Raw genomic sequence first — 21,113 nt, forward strand, 5'->3', positions numbered from 1 at the left:
ACACACACACACACAAAAGGCAGTTGAATTACAGTGTATCTTTGCAATGTCTAAAGACCTCAGAAATTCAATCACAGTCTTAGTAACAATCATATCTCCAACTGTCTCATTACAAGTTGATAATGATAGACTTACCTGCCTGATTATCGTTTTTACATTCTGTAATGGAATACCCTGATAATTACTCCTAATTATTAACTTCAGAAGATTATGGCCCAACACTTCAAACACCATACATATGTGTGTTCCATTCACTCCATGGATTTTGAAATCATCTAACAGCTGAACAGTTTTATCTCGTTTTGGATCATTGACGTCAGTTTCACGAACCTGGAAATAAAAAAATGAAAGCTAATGGACTACAACTCCAGATGATTGCAATATCATGAACTTTACACCAGACATCAATACAAGTAAAAGAAAAAACTTTACAAGTTTCATATGAACATACTCACTGCATCATCTCCAACTATGTTTTCAGTAACAACTATAAACTGCAATAAGAGCTGCCTTACATCATAGCTTCTAATGGTAGATAAGTCACTGTTTCTAGAACACAGTTTTCTAAATTACTTCTGTCGACATCAGTACTTCACAAGTATAAACTGTTGGAAGACATGTCTGATGGGGCTGAAGACTGGGGAAGAAGCAGTAGCTGTTATGCTCCCATAAATCATAGTCATTCTCAGCCAAATTAGTAATACAATGTGTGGAATATATCAGAAGACAAATTCACAGTTTGGAGTATGGTATCTGATACCACAAACTATTGCCACAAGAAGAATGATCAGGTCAATTTATTTAAAAATGTTCCATTTTGCCTTTGGTGGTCCTGTGGTGAAGGTGGCAGACAAATGTTGCTATTACCTGCAACAGTGTTTGCTGTAATTCTTTACACAGTTTTAGAGTAGTACCCACAAAGACTGTTACAGGAGGAGGACTACAAATTTACATGAAGGCAGTTACATAATGGAATCAGTAATGCCCCTTGTAAAAGGCATTGTCATGTTATTCATCTGAGGTACTGAAGTAAATCACATACAGTTGTAGTCAGAATGACCAGACAGGGATAATCCATATGAATATATATTGCCATGCAATTAGCTGCCACAATGGCTCACAGACAATGAGTGTTCTCAGAACTTTGTTTGACAGAGTGCACAGCATTGCTGATGACAGCAGTTGCAGGATTAGCAAATGGGTAGCCTTCACAGCAGATACCTGTGACACTATGATGAAAACCTAAGGTGATGTAAGGATGCAGAAGAAGACACAGAATGATTTAAATCCATGGTTTTCCTGCTATACATGGGACACCTGTCATTAAAAATAGGACAGATCCACACCAAGCACAAAGTGAGAGTGATTTTTTGCCCTCCACCAAAGGCAGCAGCACTTTTGGGTACTATTAAAAGATGGCTTGATGCTCCACAACGCTGAGATTTAAAAGATCTCCTGCAAGTGTGGCCTGTCATACATCAGACAGGAAACTCGTACAGTCCATGAAAGATGCACAGAACACTATAGGTACACCAAGCTCTTACAGCCAAATAAATCAGCTTTGCAGGGCACTGCATGGACACAGGCACTCTACATTGTACAAAAATGGTGAAATTCTAGCACTGACTTCATCTTTTTGGGCATTGGTGGAGGAAGAAGCAGTTGAAATTGGCTTTGGATGAGTTTAACTAATAGAGAGAGCAGTTTCAGCTTGGATGAATCATGGAATTTGTACTTTCTTTAATAAACTAGCAAAGACATCACCAAAGTGCAGTTCATAATGATACATCGACTTCTCAGTGTGCGTAGACTGCATAGTCACATACTTAATTCGTGTATACCTTTTTCCTTCCAATCAAAGTCTCTGGCACTTATGTATCTGTGGCCATGTGTGCGGTGACACTGTCTGTAGGTTTAGAAGGACAGAGCGACTGCTGTGGTCTAAATGTTTTGGCTCAGTCTGAATATGGCCAAAAGGTATAGGGCCAAAATCTTAGGAGGAGGAAGAAATAGAATTTATGCAGTTGCACACCCAAAATTTAACAGAACAGTCATTGTATTGCGAAAATATGAATGTGCACAGGAGTAATTTGGTTGGTTGTTTGGTTGGTTGATTGATGATTAAAGGGACCAAACTACTAGGTCATTAGTTGTTTTTTCCTTGAACAGACAGGTTCAAATGGCTCTGAGCACTATGGGACTTAACATCTATGGTCATCAGTCCCCTAGAACTTAGAACTACTTCAACCTAACTAACCTAAGGACAGCACACAACACCCAGCCATCATGAGGCAGAGAAAATCCCTGACCCCGCCAGGAATCGAACCCGGGAACCCGAGCGTGGGAAGCGAGAACGCTACCGCACGACCACGAGATGCGGGCAAACAGACAGGTCTATATGACTGCACAGAGATGGCATACAACCCATAACCCAGGGGAAGAAAACCCCTAGGTCTACCAAAGGCCAATGAAGGTGTGATAAGTGACAAAAAGAAGAAAGGGAGGCATAGGAAGAAATGCAGGCAAGGTGCACCACCTAGGCAACAGCTGGAAGCCCTCGAAATCAGAGTGCGGTGAGGGGCATACATCTCCCAACCCCTACCACTTACCAGAGGTACTACCCTCAGAAACTGGCTAGGAAACATTAGCAACACAGACAGGGAAAGAGAAACACAGAGTGACAAAAGATGAACATGTTGAACAGATTAAACAAGAGGGGGGAGGAAGAGTAAACGAACAGGTAGGGTGAGAACTGGGCTGAACCACAAAACCAAGACAGCAGCAACCTGGTCTGGGCAGAGGAGGCAATAGAGTGTTCTGCCAACCTCTCAATAGGCCAATAAGGTTACATGGCTCTCCCTTTAAGAGAGCTGTAAAAGCCCCCTTCAGGAATAAAATGTGAGGCATCATGTGTAGCAATTCAGGGAGATTAAGAGTCTGCCACAGGGAGTCTAGGTTGGGACAGTCCAGCAAAATGTGGACCACTGTCAAATGGGAACCACAACAATGGTGGGGTTGGTCCTCATGATGGAGGAGATGACCATGGGTCAGCCAAGTATGACCAATGTGGTGCCAACAAAGGATGGTAGAGTCCTTGCAAGAGGCCTGCATGGAGGATCTCCACAGATTCGTAGCCTCCTTTATCACCTGTAGTTAGTTTGGTGGATCAGACTGAGCCATTCCGTATTCGAGATCCCTAAAACTTGACAGTGTAATACCAATCTGAGGTCTGTTTGCAGAATATCGATCTCAAGAGTTGGCTTACTGGTAGCCAGTTGGCCTGGCTAGCAGTGACTTCATTCCCCAGGATCCCGACGTGACCTGGGATCCAGATGAAGTTCACTGAATGTCCACATTGTTCAAAGGAATACAGGGAATCCTGGATAGTAGTGACCAAGGGATGGTGATGGTAACACTAGTCAAGAGCTTGAAAACTGCTCAAGGAACTGCTGCAGATGAGGAAGGGCTCACCAGTGAAGGAACTGATACGCTCCTCAGTATGTCCCATATGAGTATAAGCAAAACCAATGTTACCAGCAACCACTGAGCCATCAGTGTAGACTGTTTCTGAACCCCAGGATGCACCAAGGATGGAGAAAAATTGGTGGCAGAGAGTCTCGGGATGAACCAAGTCTTTCAAACCTTGTAAAAAGCAGAATAAAGCTGTGACCGAGGGATGCACCATTGAGGTATACGTGAGTGGACCCAAAGGAGAGGTGGTAGAGGACACACCTGGTATACAGTGAGGAGGAACCAGATGCAGACTGCAATTGTAATCCCTGATCTAGGCTACCACTGAGGGAGATGGATTTCCATGTTTGGAAAATAGGATGCTTAGGGGAGCTGCAAATATGTACAGCATAATTGACAAACTGTTGTTGGCATATGATCCGCAATGGAGGGACCCCACCCTCCACTAGTAAGCTGTTCACAAGGCTAGTTCAAACGGCTCCTGTCACAAGTTGAACCCCACAGTGGTGTATCAGATCCAGTGACAGTGATGCTGAGGGTGATGCCAAATCATATTCCACACTCCTATAATCAAGATGGTATTGTATCACAGCTTTGTAAAACTGCAGAAGGGTAGTGCAATCTGCACCCCAGCTGGTAATACCCAGGCAGCAAAGTGTATTGGTGTATTAAGGTGCAACCACCACTTTCGCTAAACTATCAAAGATGGGGAATCCATGTCAAGCGAGCGTTGAAGACCAGTCCTAAAAAGCGGTAAATCTCCACCACAATCAGTCGCTGGTTGTCTTGGTAAAGTTCTGGTTATGGGTGAATGGTACGATATAAACAGAGGTGCATTATGTGAATCTTGGTGGCTGGAAACCAGAGGCCATGGGTGAGGGCCCCATCGCTGCGCCTATCATATGGCACCTTGCAACTGGCGTCTGGCGACACCCACACTAGAAGAGTATTAGTAGAAACAAAAATCATCAGTATACAAGGAGGCTGATACTAAGAGCTCCACAGCTGCTGCTAGACCACTGATGGCTACTAGAAAGAAAGACACACTCAGAACAGAGCCCTACAGGACCCCATTCTCTTGGATATGGAGGGTACCGTGGGAGCACCAATGTGAACCCAGAAAATATGGTGTGACAATAAGTTCTGGATAAAAGTGGGAGCAGAACCTAGAGACCCCACTTGTGTATGGCAGCTATGATGTGGTGTCGCCATGTGGTGTGATAAGCCTTTTGCAGGTCAAAGAAGATGGCTATAAGGTGTTGACTTTGGGCAAAAGCTGTTCAAATGCACACTGCAGGTAAACCCAATTATCAGTAGTGGAATGGTCTTGCTGAAAGCCACCCTAGGATGGAACCAGAAAACCCCAAGACTTAGGGAGACAACACAGCCACCAGCTCAACGTGCATTCAAGCAACTTACAGACAATATTGATGAGACTAACTGTGCAATAACTGTTCATCTCTAGAGGGTGGTTACTCAGTTTCCGTACTGGCACGATGAAGCTTTTTCGCCACTGTGATAGGAATTCACCCTCACTCCAGATGTGGTTAAAGATGGCAAGAATATGACACTGACAGTTCACTGATAGGTGATTGATCATTTTATTGTGAATGCAATCTGGCCATGGGGCTGTATCAGAGCAGTGGGCTAGGACACTGAGGAATTCCTGAATGGAGAGTTATATGGCTCTAGGTGGCATATAGTATTATATAACCGCTTTTGCTCCATCTGCTGCTTCAGGACACAAAAGGCAGGTTGATAGTTCTCAGGCGCAGGGGCCGAGTATAATACAGAACAAAATCCGGGTCAGTGTAGACAATGCCATTCAAGGTAATACCAGGTACACCTGCAGGTGTCTCATCTCCGCATAGGTGTCTGATCTTTGCCCAAACCTGCGATGGAGAGGTACGTGGTCTGATGGTTGAAACATGCTGTTTCTGTCATTTCATTTTGTGGAAGAACTGGGCACCGAGCTACTTAAAGGCAATGAGGTGCTTCACAGATGAGTGCCACTTATGGCATTGGAGAACCCACCTATAATCCCTAATGAACTCTGCGATTTCTTATGACCACCAAGGTACTGTCTTCCGTTGGGGCGGACCTGACGAACGGGGGATCACTAAATCATCTGCCAAAAAGCGGCTGTAGTTGTTTTCTGGACAGCCTCATTAATATCTCCATGCAGCGGGGAGTCAATGGAGACAGCAGGGATGAGAGCACCCCAATCAACACTGTTAAGAGCCCATCTGGATAGGCATCTAGGGGAGTGACACTAGAAGGGACAGGATGACCAGGAAATGGTCACTACTGCACAGATCACCATGGACTCTCCAGTGGATGGATGGGAGAATACGAGGGCTGCAAGTAGAAAGGTCAATGACCAAGATAGTTCCGTGCACCACACTGAAGTTTGTGGGGGCAGTAATATTCAAGAGCATAAGTCAAATTGAGCCAGTAAGTTTTCAAGGTATTCACCACGGCTAGTAATCCCGGTTCCACCCCACAAAGGGTTATTGGCATTGAAATCACCCAAGATCAGGAAATGTGGGGGTAGCTGAGAAACCAATGCAAACAATTTGTTCCGAGACAGTTCACCATCAGGAAGGACGTAAGCACTGCAGATCGTAATATCCTGGATTGCTCTTACCCAAACAGCCACAGCCTCCAAAGGTGTATTAAGAGGTACAAGTTCACTATATAGAGTGTCCAGGACATATGTGCAAACTACGCCCAACACCCTGTCACAGGTACCACAATTCTTGTAATATCCCCAGCATCCACGAAGGGCCAATGTCCGCAGTACTGGAAACCAAATCTCTTTAAGGGCAATGCAGAAGGCAGGGGAACTACTTAAAGATTTAGAGTTCCTTTTAAGTGTAAGTCCAGTGTTTTCAAATCAAATGTCTAAGAGATATTCGAATTATTCTCTTTCATTCTGTGATGTTTATTTTTTTAAAAGTCACAGAAATCACTAGAAGATGCACTAATGCATTCAATTCACAAAAAAACACCTTCATAAAACACACAACACACAATATGCAATGTGAAATTTATGTGCAAAATATCCCAGTCATTTGAAATGAAAGCGGTGTAAGACAGGGGAATGGATTATCATCTTTATTGTTTAACCATGTTTTAGAAGTAAAAAGTTGCAAGGAATATGGAGGTCAATGGCAAAGCAAAGATGGCTTTCCTGGAAATCTCTATGAAATGAAACACAGGCCAAAAAAATAAATATTGCTGTATTTTTGAAGAAAGTTGGCAACAATTGCTTGGATTACAGAAATACAAAAGGAGATGGAACGAATAACATCAAAGAATCATAAACAACAAATGGAAACATTTTCAGACTGAAGTTCTGCTGGCTACCAATGCACAAAAACAAAAGGAAACATAGACAGCAGCAAGAAAAAATGCAAAATAGAGAGAAGCTGAACAAAAGAAGTACTGGAAACAACAATCAAATCCAAGATGGGATAACAACAGTATGAAATAGGATAGACTGCTACTCAGCACATAGGAGGAGACATTGAGTGACAGACAGGAACATTGAATTAAACAACAAGTTTTGTTACTAGTCACTGTTTGTTTACATCCACCTTCCGGTGGAGTTAAGTGTGGTAGTATGATGTGTGTGTTGTGTTACACAACACAACACAACACAACACAAATTTTATAATAGCACATGTAAATTCACCTGAAGGTGGAGGTTTAAACCTTAACATCTTTTAAAGGGCAGACTTACTGGAACTCACTTGGAAATGCAATCCGTTGCCTACTAACATTTAATCTAATACTCTAATGCTCAATACAGCTTGAAGCATCTGTGTTCCATAGTCACAAAAATCTTTACATACAGCCCTACTGAAGAGTACAAAGCTTATCTAATTCTTTGGCAGCAACAGAGTTAAGTACAGAAAATAAGTGTTAGTATGGTCCTTCAGTAATAATCCATAAACTGACAGCTGTAAAAAGCTTCTTCCTAAAAGCTGCTTTTTCCACAAGAGAGGAATTAAAAAGCCTTAGAGAATGGATATAGCACACAAATAGTACACACATTTCACTGTATAGCAAGCACACAAAGAAAAATTCAATGCAAGCCCAAGTATGATGGCGGCAAACAAAGAATGAGAGCATATATATCATAGCAATTATAGATGGGAACAATCACATTCGTGTGTGAAACAATTACTTTCTTTGTACCAAATATTAATATCAGAATCCATTTTTAAAATAATAATAACAACAACTAGGGACCATCTAAGAGCAACTAAAGCCTCTTTACTACTACTACTACTACTACTACTACTACAATTACTAACAACAACCACAACAAAAACAACAACAACCACAACAAAAACAACAACAACAATAATAATAATACAACACTATAGAGTAAACTAATTGTAATAAGAAACAAATCATGATGGAGACTATCAACAAAGTATGAACCCGCCAAATATTGTTCAGCATCTGCTAATGATTTTTGTTGGGTATCAACTAAGTCAGTCGGCATCAGGCTAAACTCCTAATCTGAACTCCATGTCAGCTGTGCTCTCTGTTTTCAGTATTATATGGAATTTCGTATATTACACTGAGAAACTGTGTGTTATTTTATGGTGTTTATTAATAAACGCACCATAATGGCATCCTGAACTATTATTTGAAGTAGGTATGCTTATGTGCACATCCAGATATAGCCACACAACCAGGTGGGAAAGTTTCCAGTGTGCTATATATTTGGTTCAAGGGACATCAAAAACTGAACAGGTAGGAGGAAGTACAGTGTGTCGAGCCACTAAGGTAATCCAAGAAAGGTTTATCTTTTCCTTGCAGTCTCAGACCAAAAGGCAAGGTCTTAACTGTACAGCACTTTCTGTCGACTCATGACTATTCTGAAAGAGGCTTATGGAAGTTTAGTGCACAAGGGGATCTTGTAGGGTATTTTAGCAATAATTTTGTTTCATTCTAGTATTTTGGAATCAAATAACAGTGTCACTGGTACTATTATTTGATTTCAAGTAATTAGTACAGTTGTGGACCCTGCACCATTATGTTAACATGCTGGACAGAAAATTCATCTAAACATTGCCAAGATGTGGTTATCATTTGCTGAAATATACTAGAATGTATGGCACAATATCTATATATGTTACAGGGATACAGCAGAATGCAAATTATGCATCAACAGTGAGAAATCCCCCCCCCCTCTCCCTCTCTCTCTCTGCCCCATACCCTCCCCCCCCCCCCCCCCCCCCCACTGAATATAAGTTTACTTACTGCTTTGAGCAACTTTATTTCGTCCAATGCTGTATCCGTATAATGGGCAGCGCTCTTCACAACTTTCAAAGCTACAAATCGTTTGGTCCTGGAAAAATTAATGTTGTTTCAAATTATCACATTTTTAAGATTTTCCTTATTCTCAAACTTAATTATCAAAAAACCGTTAACATCTTTCTATTAATGAAATTATACGGAATCTGTTCAAAAATTTCCAGAACTTTGTTCACAAAATTTTTCTACACTTCCTTTTACTTATTATACATGGGCTCCTTCGAAATACACTTCTCCACAACTGATACACCACTCCCAACACGGCTTCCACTTCTGGAAGCCGACTTGGTACGCCTCTTGCCGGATCGCACGAAACACCACGAATTTTCTTTTCTCTCATCTATCATTGCAGATCTTCATCCTTTCATTTCCGGCTGCTTCCTTCTCACATTTTCTTGCAAGCACCACAATACATCCCGATAGTACCATCGATTAACAGTTTGTCCCTGTGGCACAAATTCATAATGACCAAATCCTTCGAAGTCGAAGAAAACTTTCATATCTGATCTGACCTGACGAGCTTTTTTTTTGGTTTTTCCCAATCCACTGTGAAGACAAACTTGGTTTCATCATCATAACCAGTTACAATTCTCTTAAAGGACATCTGATTCGCATTTGTATGATCCAAAAGCTCTTCACAGATTGCAAGGTGGAGGTCTTTCTGGTCTTGACTCATGAGCTGTGGTATGAACGTGGCGGCAACATGATGCATTCCAAGATGCTGTGACAGGATTTCATGACAGGGTCCAACTGAAATGTTACATTCTTCTGCAATCTCTTGGACAGTTAGTCTCCTACTGGCAGGCAAAATTTCATTGACATTGCTGACATGAGTGTCATTGGCAGACACTGGAGGCTGTTCTGAACAAGGGTCACCTTTAACTCCTGTCAAGCCATTTTTAAATCCCATGAACCATTCGTAATACCACGTATGACTTAAGCACTCATTACTGTAAGCTTCCTGCATTATTTGGTGTGTCCCTGTACGCCTTTTCTGGAGTTTTGTGCAAAATTTTATGCAGGCGCATTGCACCTTTAACTCTGCCATCTCGAAATTTGCATGCTATTTGACACAATGTTCTACTCAATACAACACTGAACAACAATGAACAGACATACAACAATGAAACTTCTGGTATTTACACACTGAGACAGGCCTGTGCAGGGATGCCAACCGCATTTCGCTCCAACATACCATTGGCACAAAATTACAAATGTTCCGGAATTTCTTGAACAGATCTCATATATGTATTATCTGTGATTAACATATACATATGACACTGCTTTTAGCCTTCTAAGCCTTACATGCAACTAGTAAGCTAACCTTGTATAGTTACAGAATTAATGCATCACAGTCACCTGTCAAACTTCAAAGTGACATACAGATATTAAACACACTTACACATAAATGCACAAGTTAATAATAAAGATTTTCTTACTAGTATCTAAAGGCTTCTGATTATACTGAAGTGCAACAAATGGATTTGTCTAATAACATTCATGGTATTATTGACACGGCTAACAGCAAAACAAGAAAACAAATGTAAAGAATTTGTTTTGGTCTTATTAAGTCATTTTTACCTTAAATTGTAGGTTATAGGCACACCCAAGAGATTCTCAATACACTGGCACTATCGTAGCTCAGGAAGTTTATTATCTTTAGTTTCTGAAGTGCAATGTTGTCCCCACTTTAGAAAATAAGTCCTTTTTTCCAAATTACAAAGGGTGTTCATTAAGTAATGCAAGACATTATATTTCCCAGCTAATTTCGGTTGAAAAAGTTTGAAATTTATTATGGGACATTGTGGAATATTCCTGCTTCAGTCCCTTTACTTTCATGAAGTTTTGATAGGTTGTGGTGCTTTACATACCCTTCAAAATGGTGTCTGTAACTGAAGTGCATTCCAAGCAGTGAGCTGTCAATGAGTTTACTTTGGCGGGAAAGCAGAGCATCACAATTATTCATAGGCGCTTGCAGAATGTTTATGGAGAGCTGGCAATGAACAAAAACATGGCAAGTTGTTGGGTAAGACATCTGTCATCATCGCAACTAGGTCACGCAAACCTGTCCTATCTCCTGCATGCTGGGCGACCACACACAGCTTGATGCCCGCAGTGTTGGAACGTGCGGACTCTTATTCAAGGTGATCGACAAATCACAAACATCTCACTGCACAACTGTACGTCTTTTTCAGTAGTGCTGACACATTTGTCCACTAGTTGGGGCACTCAAAGCTGTGTGCCCACCAGGTTCCTCACCTCCTAACAGGAGATCATAAAGAGCAACGAAGGACCATCTGTGCAGAATTGCTCATGTGTTACAAGGCCAAACATGACAATTTTTTGTCGTACATTGTCAAGACAAATTCATCAAACAATGTCACAGATGATGAAACGTGGGATCATCGCATCAAATTTGAAACAAAATGGCAATCCATGGAGTGGTGCCACACCAACTCTGAAGGGAAAGTTCAAAGCTGCACCCTCAGCCGATGAAGTCATATCAACAGTCTTCTGGGACACTAATGGGGTTATTCCATTTGATGTCCTGTGCACTGGTCAACTCTGAAGCATATTCTAGTACCCTCAGGAAATTGAAAAGAGACTTCCATGAGTTCATTAAATGTATTTGCAATTGCGAATATGGGCAGCTGTCAGCTGTATAATGGAATGGTGACAATGAAAGTTTGTGCTGGACTGGGACTCAAACCCGGATTTTCTGCTTATTGCGAATGGTCACCTTACCATTTGGTTATCCAACCAAGACTCATGGCCAGAGCCAAACTTCCACATGTCATCAACCATGTGTCTACAACTTGTACTTGCACATCCATTATATTTATTCCCATACAGAAGAGACATTTTACTTGAAAGTCACTGCCCCGTGTCAGCGGATAAATACAATATTACACTGCCTGTGTTATTCCAAATTACAATGGAAAGTTCCTTCGGACATGCATCATAATTCACAACAAAGGCACTGCAATGCTGTATTTATCTGCTGACACCAGGCAAGCAACATTCATGTGGGAATATACAGAATGGACTTACAAGGTTGTAGACACATGGTTGACAACAAATGCAAGTTTGGGTCTGGCCACGAGTCGTGCTCTGATAGCCAAATGGTAAGGAGACTACTCGCGGTACGTGGGAAATCTGGGTTCGAGTCCTAATCTGGCACGAATTTTCACTGTCATCATTCCAATATATAGCTGATGGTTGTTCATATTCCCAACTGCAAATACATTTAATGTATTTCATAATAGCTGTAGTCACTGTAGTGCCTGTTCCTTCGGGCATTCATGCATGTCTGAGGGAACTTTGCATCATAATTCAGTATAACACATGCACTGCAGTATCATATTGAGCATGTTCATGTTCATCACCACAAAAATGCAAACTGGCTTCTCCTTCTCCATGACAATGCAAGACCTCACCCGAGTCTGCATGCCCGAGAACAGCTTACAAAACTTCAATGAACCAGTCTTCCTCATCCACCCTACAGCCTGGATCTCACACCTTCTGACTTCCATCTGTTTGGTCCAATGAAGGATGCACTTTGTGGGAAGCAGTACACGTATGATGCGGTGGTTATTGATGCCGCAAGATGATGACTTTGACATCGACCAGTAGAGCAGTACCGTTTGGGCATACATACCCTCCCAGTAAGGTGGCATAAGGCCATCACATTGAATGGAGATTATGTTCATAAATAAGGTTTTGTAACCACAAGAATGGGGCATATATGTTTTACTGGCATCCTGAATAAAACCAACTGGCTTTCAGAAAAAAAGTGTTGCATTGCTTACTGAACGTCTCTCTTACCTTTTCTTCCACAAATGGAATTCTTAGTTGAAATGCCTCCACTTACGATAGTCCCAATCGTCTCACCACATTGACCCAAATAACAATATAAATGTAGATAATGTCACCAGAAATGAGATTAACACACTGGAGCCTAACGGGTCAGCAATCCAGTTAATACCCAGATCCTGAGGAAATTTGCTACAATTTACAATTTTTTAATAAATTTACTAATCCAATTACCTCTTTAGGCACTATATCAGCTTAACTTTCCATCCTTCCTCTTTATGGACATGTATACATTTAGCACAAATAAATTATACAGAGATCTGTAGATATTGTATTGTATTGTATGTTAACTAGGAACCTACAAACGACGGAGAGGCTCCATCCCTGCCGCAGCTGCAGTGGTCCACAACCCCACAACGACTACCGCAGTCCACTTCACCCCTCCGTTGCGCCACACCAAATCACTCTTTCAGAGTTATTGTGCAGTTCAGCCCCAGTGGACCCCCCCAAGAAATGTCTCACACCAGACGAGTGTAAACCCTATGTTTGCGTGGTAGAGTAATGGTGGTGTATGCGTACGTGGAGAACTTGTTTGCACAGCAACCGCCGACATAGTTTAGCTGAGGCGGAATACGGGGAACCAGCCCGCATTTGCCAAGGCAGATGGAAAACCACCTAAAAACCATCCACAGACTGCCCAGCTCACCAGACCTCGACACAAGTCCGCCAGGCGGATTCGTACCGGGGACCAGGCGCTCCTTCACATTCCAGAAAGCCGAGCATTAGACCGCTCGGCAATCTGTAGATATTACTCTAAAGATACTGTTTTTCATCATATTTATTTTTCCCCCAAAGTGCACAAAATTTTCATAAGTTGTAGGGAATGGTAGGCGAAAACACTTGGGAACACAAAGGCCTGTGTTGCATGGCCTACAGTAGTATCTTGTCTCTTTCCTCACTACCTTTTCTGCAGCTTTTTCTTATTCCCAATAGACCTTGCATCTTCTAGCTGGGTTTGTTTTCTTTTCCATTGGTGGCAGTTTCTCACAAGGGAACCTCCCCATCGCACCCCCCTCAGACTTAGTTATAAATTGACACAGTGAATAGGGCTTGAAAAACTGAACACAGATCAATCGAGAAAACAGGAAGAAGTTGTGTGGAACTATGAAAAAATAAGCAAAATATACAAAGTGAGTAGTCCATGCGCAAGATAAGCAACATCAAAGACAATGTGAGCTGAGGAGTGCCGTGGTTCCGTGGTTAGAGTGAGCAGCTGCAGAATGAGAGGTCCTTGGTTCGAGTCTTCCCTCGAGTGAAAATTTTACTTACTTTATTTTCGCAAAGTTATGATCTGACCATTCATTCATTGATGTCTCTGTTCACTGTAATAAGTTTAGAGTCTGTGTTTTGCAACCGCACCGCAAAACCGTGCGATTAGTAGACGAAAGGACGTGCCTCTCCAATAGGAACCGAAAACATTTGATCGCAAGGTCATAGGTCAACCGATTCCTCCACAGGAAAACTGGTGACGGCATGTGCATCACATGACAGGAATATGTTGTCGACCCACCTAACTTGCACACTTGGCGAATGGGTAAAAAGATTCTTCTACCTTGCCCGATTTAGGTTTTCTTGTGGATGTAATAATCACTCGCAAAAAAGTGATGAAAACATAAGAGTTTGTCACATAAACTGCAACAAATGAATGCAACAGTTTCACAGTCGCACAGTTTTCCCTGTGCTCTGTCAAAACATATGTTTTTTTTACATTTTCAAAGGTTTCTGTGTGTAGATCGTCAAATTCTGCATATGTCCAAGCAAATCTGAACATGGCCTGGAATTTTGGAGAGCGAAGTTGATTATGTGTGAGTGCCTGAACTTTGATAATTTTCTGAAAATAAAAAATTAAACTTCTCACTCGAGAGAAGACTTGAACCAAGGACCTCTCGTTCCTCAGCTTCTCACGCTAACCACGGGACCACGGCACTCGTAAGCTCACACTTTCCTTGATGTTGCTTACCTTGCGCATGGACTACTCAGTTTGTATATTTTGCTTTTTTTTCATAGTTCCATACAACTTCTTCCTGTTCCCTCGATTGATCTGTGTTCAGTTTTTCAAGCCCTGTCCCTGTGCGAACTTATAACTAAATCGGAGGAAGGTGCGATGGGGAGGTTCCCTTGTCAGGAAAATGACGTGCTGTTAGAGTGTTTGCACTTGCAACTCCAGATGCTGAATGTGTGTCTTTATTTAGTTCTGCTCCTCCTTTTGAACCAATTGCTTTGCTAATTTACAGATAAAATCTGCTAATACACACTTTTTTGATATTTTGATATTGTGAATAATGTTGGCATTCACAGCTGCGCTCATAAAAATACGGAAGAAAATCTTTTTCCACCATTTTACAGTCTTTTGCTGGAAGGGATAGTAACTCAGCAGCTGTTCTCCTCTGTCAACACCTGTTTTAGGCAAGCTGTTCTGTAGTACAATGTCTGGGTTTACTCCCTCAACATTTTCACTCCTGGATTTTACACTGACATGCAAAGCAGTCATCTTATGCTGTGTTGGCAACACGTGTATATCACATTTGTCTTTCCATTTCAAGCAGAAAGGTGTCCTTGGCGACGAAATGTCATTTCTCCTTTCTTTAGTTTTTGATTTATTAGGTCTCTAGGCAAAACCAATCCTGTTCATCACAGTTCCAACTCCCAATGTATTTATTTCCCATAGTTCAAGGACTGCAGGACTTGTATAAAATCTGTCCATGTATACCACATGTCCTTTTTCCCAAGTAAAAGGAACATAGCCTCAGCAACAGGGATTTGACAGAATTGTCAACACTTCCTTTTCCTTCAGTATAAACTTCAGCACTGCACATGTCACCTGTTTGAGCATCACTTACAACGTATAGTTTTATATCATATTTCTCTGGTTTGTCTTTCATATAAACACGGAATCCCATTCTTCCTCGAAAAGGACATACTGCTTCATTCACAGTCAGATTTCGTGATAGGTAAAAGACTTTTCTGCATCTTTCTGTGAAAAGTCCCAAGCAGGTCTTATTTTATGCAGAGGGTCATGGTCTGGTTCTTGTTGAGGTATCCATAGCATATTATTGTCCACATGCAGCATCCTGAATATGGCAAAAAATCTGTCTCATGACATTAGCTGAGAAGCAAGTTATGAAGCAAGCACATGGTCTTGAGACCAATAATCTGTTAAGTTTAGGTTTCTTTGCAACACACATATGCAAAACGACTGCAAAAAAATTGATATCCTTCATGTATCCTCACTGCCCTCCATTTCCTCCATCAAGATTTTGGTTTGATTTTGTTCTGACGGCGAAGTTCAGAAATAGTATCAGTAGCATGTATATTTGTCTCTGACTTTACTTTTAGAAACATGCTCTGTCAAAAGATTGCAACAAACGGTCTAGTTCTGTAGCTAATGAATCGACAGGAACCTGAATTCCACTTGTTTCTTTGAACAGAGGTAATTCAGGTAGTGCATCAAAATAACACCATTCATTATCAAGGGCAGGCTGTTGACCTGATGACAAACCTGACCAATAGAAACTTGTGCATTAGCTTCTTCATACTCACTACCATCATTTCTATCAGCACTACAGGTTTTACTCTCCAGCTCACATGAGTCTTCATTGTCTTTTCAAAAATCACCGATGTCATCCGAAATATCGTCAAGTTCTAAGCCATTGTTCAAGAGTTCTTCAATCTCTAAATTTGACAAGTGATTTCTGTTAGCCATATTCATATTCACTATTTACATGTTTTTACACATGGGAAGGATGCGCACAATAGCACAACACGGCAGCCGACATAGAACAAAACAACCTTCAACAATATTTCAAGCACGTGCACAGCTCATGTAACACTGGAACCATTCACGGCAGACTGGCGCACACTAGCCATCAACAATGCACTTACAACAAGTAAAACAATTAGTCTTGCCACTTATAAACGTAAAACATGGGTTTAAATCACAAATAAAGAAGTCGAAAGTGAAGAACATGGAACATACGACCATCTGATTTTATGGTTAAAACATGGTGAACATATGTAATAGGTCCATCAGCTTCATTGTGTTAAGTCATCGTTTATTCAGTACCTTGTCATAGTAGAGAAATTGCTGCCAGTGGTCCTATTTTGTATAAGCCAAATTTATACACCATTACAGTTCATATTTGTTGGATCCAAATATTTTCATTTTGGGACACAAAACAAATGCCACACATTTCTTGGCCTGGGGACAAAGGTCACAGCAAAATATCTTATTTTAAATGGTTCTACATTCACAGAATTGCAGAAAGGATTGAATTGTTGTTTGTTAATGAAGGTGTGTATTGTATGGATATTCCTCAATTTTTCATGCAAATAAGCTAACTGAACTGCTAAAGGGATTCTTGGTTTACTCGTACTAGAGGCTATCACGATTTCCTCAAAGTTCCATGAGATTATCTCAGAACAGTAGTAGAACTTAGCATTCTGCCATCAGTACCAGACATTGGGTTAAAACACAAAAAGTATTATCTAGCTGCCTGCAATCTAATTCTCAGTTCCTTTACCAACACGGAGGAATAACGATAGCTATTTGCAGAGATTCAGCTAGTTATGGATGACCTAGTTTGAACCTTCACTAACCCCACTCCATGTGTGTGTATCCCTTAGTGACCACATCCATACTTGTCCTCCATGAGAGTGGTGTCAGCTGTGGTGTCCACCCACATGCCTTTTGCTGCATTTTTTCCACCTAAACAATGATTTCACCTGATAACGAATTTGTAACACTGGTTTATCCTGGAGGTACCAGTTCTTTACATCACACCATTTCATCAACCACTGTACCTATCATAATTCACCTGTAAATGATTATGTGCACTTGCATCAAAGAAAGGAATAATTTTAGTCGAAAGGAAACAAAGCTGTAATTTCACAACAGAAGGCTCTCACGTTAATGCATTCATTGTGCCTCTCTCCCAACCCCGAAAGGAAAACTGATACACTCTTATTGCTAGCAAATGGGTAGCCTGTGTACAATAGTGTTATGGTACTATATAAGTTAATACTTTCTGAAATAGAGCACTGTGGAAACAAACTGAAACCAGAAATACAAAGCAGTCAAAGTGAAAAGCACAGGACAGTTGTAAAAGAAGTTGATATTAGACATGGAAAAAATGCTAAAAGATTATGTGAGAAATGAAGAAGGATGGGAATGATTGGTGGTGAACTTTACTTAAATGTGAGATGCTGAGACAATGACATCCATATAATGAAAGTATAATATAAAATTGATTGTTTTTGTTGTTATTATATAACGGAAAGTGTACCAACAGAAAAAACACAATTATAGTTACCAAAAGCTCATGTCCAAATATAACTTAATAATAAAACACAAAAATTTTTAACTTACTCATTTCATTATAATACTTACGCTAGATCCCAGCACAGCCATACAGTTGAAAAATGACCCCAGCCCAGTTTCCGAACAACGTGATATCGTACATGAAACAGGTCACCAATTTTCACAGGATGATAACCTCCTGCAAATTTAAGATCAAATTATTAATAAATGATTTCAGAACAGTTCAGAAGTTTTGGGAGAATGGCGGTGGAGAGGGGAGGAGGGGGAGATTTACACTACAGTTTGTTTCAAATGACAAATAATGCTGCAGCACTCATCTTACACACAACATTCTTGCAAATGCAACAAAGTTGACTGCGGTAGTTGCAGCAGCTGAGAAGTGGTTATTAAACTTGTACCAGGAAAGCTGTGTAATGTTTTCAAGTAAACTAATTCCTATTTTTTGATATACTTCTTGTTAAAGTTACCAGTAATGTAGGACACACCTTTTTCTGATACCTACATCTACATACATACTCCACAACCCACCATACGGTGCGTGGTGGAGGGTACCTCGTACCACAACTAGCATCTTCTCTCCCTGTTCCACTCCCAAAAAGAACGAGGGAAAAATGTCTGCCTATATGCCTCTGTACGAGCCCTAATCTCTCTTATCTTATCTTTGTGGTCTTTCCGTGAAATGTAAGTTGGCGGCAGTAAAACTGTACTGCAGTCAGCCTCAAATGCTGGTTCTCTAAATTTCCTCAGTAGTGATTCACAAAAAGAATGCCTCCTTTGCTCTAGAGACTCCCAACCGAGTTCCTGAAGCACTTCTGTAACACTCGCATGATGATCAAACCAACCAGTAACAAATCTAGCAGCCTGCCTCTGAATTGCTTCTATGTCCTCCCTCAATCCAACCTGATAGGGATCCCAAACACTCGAGCAGCACTCAAGAATAGGTCATATTAGTGTTTTATAAGTGGTCTCCTTTACAGATGAACCACATCTTCCCAAAATTCTACCAATGAACCGAAAACGATTATCCACCTTCCCCACAACTGCCATTACATGCTTGTCCCACTTCATATCGCTCTGCAATGTTATGCCCAAATATTTAATCGACATGACTGTGTCAAGCGCTACACTACTAATGGAGTATTCAAACATTACAGGATTCCTATTCATCTGCATTAATTTACATTTATCTATAAACAGAGTTAGCTGCCATTCTTTACACCAATCACAAATCCTGTCCAAGTCATCTTGTATCCTGCTACAGTCACTCAATGGCGACACCTTCCATACACCTTAGCATCATCAGCAAACAGCCGCACATAGCTATCCACCCTATCCAAAAGATCATTTATGTAGATAGAAAACAACAGCCGACCTACCACACTTCCCTGGGGCACTCCAGATGATACCCTCACCTCCAATGAACACTCATCATCGAGGACAACATACTGGGTTCTATTACTTAAGAAGTCTTCGAGCCACTCACATACTTGGGAACCGATCACATATGCTCGTACCTTAGTTAGGAGTCTGCAGAGGGGCACCGAGTCAAACGCTTTCCGGAAGTCAAGGAATATGGCATCCGTCCGATACCCTTCATCCATGGTTCGCAAGATATCATGTGAAAAAAGGGCGAGTTGTGTTCCGCAGGAGCGATGCTTTCTAAAGCCGTGCTGATGCATGGACAGCAACTTCTATGTCTCAAGGAAATTCATTATATTCGAACTGAGAATATGTTCGAGAATCCTGCAACAAACCGATGTTAAGAATATTGGTCTGTAATTTTGAGGATCTGTCCTTCTACCCTTCTTATATACAGGCGTCACCTGCGCTTTTTTCCGGTCACTCAGAACTTTACGTTGGGCAAGAGATTCGCGATAAATGCAAGCTAAGTAAGGAGCCAATGCAGTGGAGTACTCTCTGTAAAATCGAATTGGAATCCCATCAGGACCTGGCGATTTATTTATTTTCAACCCATTCAGCTGCTTCACAATCCCAGGGATGTCTATCACAATGTCTTCCATACGGGAATCTGTACAAGACTCAAACGGTGGTATGTTTGTACGATCCTCCTGCGTGAAAGATTTCTCAAATGCTAAATTTAAAATTTCAGCTTTCATCTTGCTGTCTTCCATTACCAGGCCAGACTGATCAGTGAGTGACTGGATGGAAGCCTTCAACCCGCTTAATGATTTTACGTAAGACTAGAATTTCCTTGGGTTTTCAGCAAGATCTTTTGCTAAGATATGACAGTGGTAGTGGCTGAATGCTTCGTGCATCGCTCTTTTTACAGCAGCACGAATCTCTACTAACTTTTGCCTGTCCTCGTTTTCCCGATCTTTCTTGTACCACGAGTGCAACTGCCTTTGCTTCCTGAGCGTTCTCCGAATTGCGCTGTTAAACCACGGTGGGTCTTTTCCATCCGTAACCCACTTTTTCGGCACATACTTGTCCAATGCGTGATTTACAATGTGTTTAAAATTTGCCCATAATTCTTCCACGTCCATCGTACCGGAAGTAAATGAAGTCGATTCATTTACTAAGTGGGATGCTAACAACTGCTTATCTGCTCTTCCTAGTAAGAATACACTCCTAGCCTTCTTGATCGACTTTTTAGCTTTTGTAACCATAGTCGTAATGACATCATGATCACTAATCCCTGTCTCAACACTGACACCGTCGATAAGGTCTGGTCTGTTCATGGCTACCAGATCTAAAATATTTCCATTACGCATTGGCTGTCGATTTAGCTGCTCAAGACAGTTTTCGGATAATGTGTTCAAAAGTAATTCACACGAAGGCTTGTCTGTACCACCTGTAATTAATCCATAGACATCCCAGGCTATACTAGGTAGGTTGAAGTCACCTCCGACTAATATAGCATGATCCGGGTACTTCTGCGATACAGAGTGTAGACTCCCTTTGAATGATTCTAGAGCTGTCACGGTGGAACCTGGTGGCCGGTAATAACACCCCACAATTAACTTTATATCCCCTAGCCCTGTTAAACGTGTCCAGATAACTTCACATCTCGCTCTACTTTGATCTCAGTAGACACAATATTTTTGTCAACTGCAATGAAGGCACCCCCTCCTACGGTGTCTAATCTGTCTTTCCGATA

At 41.2% G+C, this 21,113-nt stretch overlaps 1 protein-coding gene across 2 annotated transcripts in view; it reads right to left on the minus strand.

The window, feature by feature from the left end:
• LOC126184992 (SRSF protein kinase 3) overlaps nucleotides 1–21,113 on the minus strand; it is a 380,865-nt gene that overhangs the window by 186,788 nt on the left and 172,964 nt on the right. For both annotated transcript variants that reach the window (XM_049927704.1, XM_049927703.1), the window contains exons 4-6: nucleotides 18,065–18,173; nucleotides 8,752–8,839; nucleotides 136–330 (exon numbers count right to left, since the gene is read on the minus strand). In XM_049927704.1, coding sequence (XP_049783661.1) covers nucleotides 136–330; nucleotides 8,752–8,839; nucleotides 18,065–18,173 — 392 coding nt within the window. The remainder of the gene's footprint in view (nucleotides 1–135; nucleotides 331–8,751; nucleotides 8,840–18,064; nucleotides 18,174–21,113) is intronic.

This window comes from Schistocerca cancellata, chromosome 4, assembly GCF_023864275.1.
Source record: "Schistocerca cancellata isolate TAMUIC-IGC-003103 chromosome 4, iqSchCanc2.1, whole genome shotgun sequence".
Taxonomy (NCBI): Eukaryota; Metazoa; Arthropoda; class Insecta; order Orthoptera; family Acrididae; genus Schistocerca; species Schistocerca cancellata.